This window comes from Pyrgilauda ruficollis, unplaced genomic scaffold (genome assembly GCF_017590135.1).
Source record: "Pyrgilauda ruficollis isolate IOZ18807 unplaced genomic scaffold, ASM1759013v1 scaffold181, whole genome shotgun sequence".
Lineage (NCBI taxonomy): Eukaryota > Metazoa > Chordata > Aves > Passeriformes > Passeridae > Pyrgilauda > Pyrgilauda ruficollis.
In genome coordinates this window covers 446,666-452,059 of record NW_024517096.1, presented here as the reverse complement: position 1 = coordinate 452,059, position 5,394 = coordinate 446,666, and the positions used below count along the sequence as shown (strand labels likewise).

Genomic DNA, 5,394 nt, shown 5'->3' with positions numbered 1-5,394 from the left:
GGTTGGAGGGTCACCAAAGCACACCCTCCCCCCTTTTTCCCCCCCTCGCTTTTTGTCTCTTTTTTAAAAATTCTTTTTCCCCTTTTTTCTCCCCTCCCTCCTCGCTCGGGCTGATTTTACTCGAGAAAGGCAGCGCTTTGCCTAAGTAAATCTCCAGATTTCAGGGACTTTAATAACTTTCCCACATGCTCCAGGGGCTTTTGTCGGCGGAGCCGCAGCAATAGCGGGGGGGGGGGGGTCCCCCCAAAAAAAAAAAAAACCCTCCTGGCGAGCGGGGAGAGGCGCTGCGAGCTCCGCGGCCGCGCCGCCGGGCTGGGAGCGCGGGTGTTTATTTTGAAACAAAAGCGCGGTTGTGAGGTTCAGATGTTCAGGTGACCCTGTTTCTTGATCTGCGTAAATATAATTAAAGTCCTTTTTGTGGCATTAATAAAGAGTTATTTGTACACCATTTCCAGGGCAGCACAAAGAGCACCTTTATGCGGCACAAGTTGCGAACGGAGTCCAATTTATACAAAAATTTTTGTATTTTTAGCCCTGGACTCTGTTTGCACGGAGCCTGTGGAAAAGCGAGAACCCCTTTTCTGGTCCCCCTGTAAAAATCTGATAAATTTCTTTAAAAAATAAAGCCCTATTGAGAGCGTGCCGTTAACCCCTTCGGCGCCGGGGGCGGCCGGAGGAGCGGGGCCGCCGTGGCGGGGCTTCCCCGCGGGGGGGGAGGGGGACACCGGGGGACACCGGGGGACCCCGCCGGGACCGGGCTGTCCTGCCCCGCCGCCGGCTGCGGCCGTGAAGGGCGGGAGCATCCTCCTTTGATTATTATAATTAATTTTTTTTCCCCCCTTTTTGCTGCTGGGAGGAGAGAGGGGGAAACCCTGGCGCGGCTTCGCCTCGGGGGTTCCCTGCCGGGATGCTGCGATCCCCGGGGCGCCCCGAGCTCTGCCCGCGGCTCCCCCCGGAGCCGGGCACCCCCCGGCCGCCTCCTGCCTCTCCTCCCGTGGGATTTTTTTTTTTTTTCCCCTTTCCCCCCGGTTTTTTGGCAGAAGCTCCGCGGCGCGGGGGGATCCCGCTCCGCCCGCCGCTGTTGGGCGTTTAGCGAGGTTAATCCCGGGTTAATCTCCCGATTACCTCGGCGGGCTTCCCCCGCCGCGGGAGCCGGGCCGGGAGCGGCGCCGGGAGCGGGGAAGGGACGGGAAGGAGCCGCGGCTCGGGGGGGACACGAGCGGCGGAGCCCCCGCGCCCAGCCCGGGCCGCCTCCGCCCGCCGCTCCGGCGCTGCGGATTTCGGATTTTTGGCAAGAATTGAGGCTGGGGAGGGGAGGAGGAGAAGGGGGTGGGCAGCGCAGCGGCGATGCCGAGCCCGGGCAGCCCGGGGCGAGCCCAGCCCGGCCCGGCCGCGCTCCCCCGGTGCCCCCGGTGCCCCGGCTCCGGCTCTCCCTCCCCGGCTCGCCGAGAAGCCGCATGATGCAATCGGAAGGGAAAGAAGACGGAGGGGAAGGAAAAAAATCCAGCGAGAAAAAGCGCTAAAAAGACCCTTTAAAGATACCGATTCGAGGGGGAAAAAAAAAAATTAAGCAAAAACCTAAAAAAAACCCTTTAAAAATACCAAAGGGAGGGGAAAAAAAAAAAAAAAAAAAAAAAAAAAAAAAAAAAAAAAAAAACCAAAAAAACCACCCAACCGGTCCCGAGGCAGGCTCCAGCGAGGAGCAGGGAATCCTCCTTACCTGCAGCAGCCAGTGGAAGGTCTCTCCGATTAAAGGGAATCCCATGGAGCCTTTGGGGATTGGTAGCTTGCAGGTTTTGTCGCGGGTGGCAGCCCAGCGGAGCTGCCACAGCTGTTGGGACACGGCCAGCAGCAAAGTCAGTGACACCAAGCACGCGGCGAGGGTAGCCAGTGCCGAGACGAGATCAAAACTTGCAAAAAGCATATTTGGAAAGAAGGGAGGAGGAGGAGGGTGGGGAGAGTAAACGGCCCCTTGACAGGCACCACGCTCGCACCCACACACACGCGCGGGGAGACGGCGAGTGCGGAGCGCCCGCTCGGCGCTGCTTGGGGGGTCCTGGGGCGAGGGGGGCCCCGGCTCGCCCCCCTCCGAGCTGGCAGGTTGGGGAAGCGGCGAGGGGAAAGGAGGAAAAAAATTAAAATTTAAAAAAAAAAATTTAGAGGGGAAAGAAAAAAAAAAAAGCTGTGGTGGCTCTGCCCCTCGCTGCGAAGTTTGGGCTTGTTTGGGGGAAACTTGACAGAGTGACAGGGAGAAAAAGCACCACGCGCGCACGGGAAGAGAGGGGAAAGGGGAAATCAGCGCGCCCCCTCCCCAAAAAAAAAAAATGGGGTGGGGGTGATGAGGAGGGAAAAAGGCGAGGGGGAAAATTAGCCAAAAAAAAAAAAAAAAAAAAAAGAAAAAAAAAAAAAAAAAGGGGGGGGGAAAGGAGCGAGACTTAAAAAAAAAAAAAGTTAAAAAATCTTAAAATAATTCAGCCACGAGCTGGAGAGATGGAAGAATTAAATAGCTGTATATATGTATCTACACACACGCAGCGAGCCGGTTCGGTTTATAGCTCTATCTCTACATATATATAAATATCTCCCTATAAATACAGATCTCTCGCGACGCCGCTTATTTGGGAGCCCCAGACTTTTCACCAGACTTCTGTAAGGAGGAGGAAGAGAGGAGGGAAGGAGAGAGGGAAAAAAAAAAAAAAAAAAAAAAAAAAAAAAAAAAAAAAAAAAAAAAAAAAAAAAAAAAAAAAGGAGGGAGGCAGGGCTGCTGGGCAAAGCCCCCTCTGCACTGTTCGCTTTGAGGCAAAAGAAAGTCAAATGTGTGTTTATATAGAGGCGGGGAAGCCGGGGCTGGGCCGGCCGCCAGCGCCGCTGCTCCCCCCGCGCCCCCACCCGCACTTCAGAGGCTCGGGGGGGCCGGGCCGGCCCGGGGGACGCGGCGCTGGAGCGTGCGAGCCCTGGCGCGGAGCCCGCGGCTCGGTCACGCCGCTCTGCTCGGCCTCATCCTCCTCCTCCTCCTCCTCCTGCTGCTCTTTCTCCTCCTCTTCTCCTCCTCCTCCTCCTCCCGCTGCTGCTCCTTCGCCGCCGCCGGCCTGCGGAGAGACGAGCGCGGCTCAGCCCCGCCGGACCCCCGCCCGCCTTAACCCTTGGAGGGGAGCTGCGGGAGCCGGGAGCCGTCCCCCCGGAACCCTGACCCCCCCCCCCAGGCGAGGGTCTCCCCGGTATTTAATCCGGGATTGTCTCCTCAGTGCTCAGCCCGAGATCCTTTTCCCCGTGCCACAACCCACCCCGGGATTTGATCCCCCTGGGATTGTCCCCCCGATACTCAATCCTTGCTCCTTTACCACAACCCCCCCGGGATTTCATCCCCCTGGGATTGTCCCCCCGATATTCAATCCTTGCTCCTTTACCACAAACCCCCCTGGATTTGATCCCCCTGGGATTGTCCCCCCAAATATTTAACCCTTAACACTTCACCCGGCAAAATTTTCTTCCCCACAGGAATTCCCGCAGTCAATTCCCCCTTTTCAATGACCCTCCCCACAATTCATCCCCTAATTATTTTTCCCTGTCCTTGATTTCCCTCTCTGCCCCCACCCAGGCACAGATTTACCTGACATTAATTCACCCCAATCATTGATTTTTTTTGCCCTCCCCATTAATTTCTCCCTGTCTATGGATGTTCCCCTTCCATAATTTCCTCCCGGGAATAATTTCCCTCCCCCTTTGACGATCCTGACCCCCCTCCTTTCCCCCTTATTTCCCAGATTTCTCCCATTACAGAATTGCCCCCACCAAGATTTGCCCCCCAATTATCTCCCCCTTTGCACTAATCCTAAACACCCTCCCCTAATTACCAGTGATAATTAACCTCGCAATGATTTCCTCCTTGCCCCCACCACATTTTGGGGTCTTGCTCTAGTTTATCTTATTGGAGGGGGGGGATTTTCCTGCCCGCTGATTCCCAGGCCAGGCTGGGTGACGCCGCTTTTCCCAGGGCTGTCCCCATTGTCCAGGACGCTCCAACCCCCCCAAAATTCCCTTTTTCCAGCCCCCCGGGATGGCAGCAGGTACCGGGGCCGCCCGCTCGCAGCCACGCATTTGCTTCAGATTACAGGAAAAACAAAAGTTCTTTGAGTGCCCCCTTCCCCTGCGCCCCCTCCTCGCCCCTCCCCGCCCGGGTCCGCTCTGTTCCCGCGGGGAGCGCAGGGAAGAGGGGCCGGGGGTCTCCCCGAACCCCTTTTAGCTTTGGGGGGAGCCAAGCTGGACCCCCTTCCCCGCGGGATCCCCCCGGAGCATCCCAATTCCCGCATCCTCGCACACCCATCCCCGCCACCCGCTCCCCATTCCCGGCGATGGAAACCCCCTCCCCAAAACCACATCCCGTGGGAATCCCCGCCACCACCGCGGCGCATCCCGGTGCGGGGACTCCTCCTTTCCCCCCGCGCGTCTCCCCAGGGTGGGATCGCCCCCTCTGGAGCGGGGATCCCTTCCCGGGGCTGGCGCATCCCGGCCCGGAGCCCCCCGAGCCCGGCCCGGAGCGCCCCCCGCGCCCGCCGCTCGCTCCCGGCCCGACGGCCCCACCCGGTGGCGGCCGCGGGTACTGCAGGAGGCGGCAGGTGGAGCTGGCCCTGTCCCCTCCTGTCCTTGTCCCCTCCTGTCCCCTCCTGTCCCCTCCTGTCCCCTCTGTCCTCTCCCTGTCCTTGTCCCCTTCCTGTCCCTGTCCCCTTCCTGTCCTTGTCCCCCCCCTTGTCCCCCCCTTGTCCTCTCCTGTCCGTCCCTGTCCCCTCCCTGTCCTTGTCCCCCTCCTGTCCGCTCCTGTCCCTGTCCCCTTCTTTCCCATGCGTGTCCCTGGGCTCGGCCCCAGTCGCTTCTCCAAAGCATCTTCCCAAAGCTTCTTCCCAAAGCTTCTTCCCAAAGCTTCTTCCCAGAGCAGCTTCCTGAATCTCTCACACACAAATCTCCCCGTCCCAAAGCACCTTCCCCAAAAACATTCCCAAAAAATCTTCCCACAATACCTTCCCAAAAAATCTTCCCACAATACCTTCCCAAAACTTCTTCCCAAAGCAGGTTCCTGAATCTCTCACACAAATCTCCCCATCCTCTTCCCAAAGCCTGAAAAACATTCCCGAAAAACATTCCCAAATACCTTCCCTGAATACTTTTTCAGTCCCTTCCCAAAGGGTCTTCCCAAAATATTTGCCCCAAGTGGCTCCCAAAGCGCCTCACTCTGTCCCAACTCCCCTTCCCAAAAACCTTCCCAAAGCATCTTCCTGAAGGCCCTTCCCAAAATATCTTCCCAAAATTCTTGACCGAAGTGGCTCCCAAAAGGATCTTCCCAAAGCACCTCTCACTCTGTCAAAGCATCTTCCCAAAAACTGCTCCCAGAGAATGTTC

At 57.7% G+C, this 5,394-nt stretch overlaps 1 protein-coding gene across 1 annotated transcript in view; it reads right to left on the bottom strand.

Annotated features, from left to right (window-relative positions):
- LOC121352046 (cytochrome P450 26B1) overlaps nt 1-2,138 on the bottom strand; it is a 19,494-nt gene extending 17,356 nt beyond the window's left edge. Inside the window, exon 1 of the mRNA XM_041464610.1 lies at nt 1,721-2,138. Within this exon, the coding sequence (XP_041320544.1) occupies nt 1,721-1,924 (204 nt within the window). The 5' untranslated portion in view covers nt 1,925-2,138. The remainder of the gene's footprint in view (nt 1-1,720) is intronic.
- Nucleotides 2,139-5,394: the final 3,256 nt, after the last annotated feature.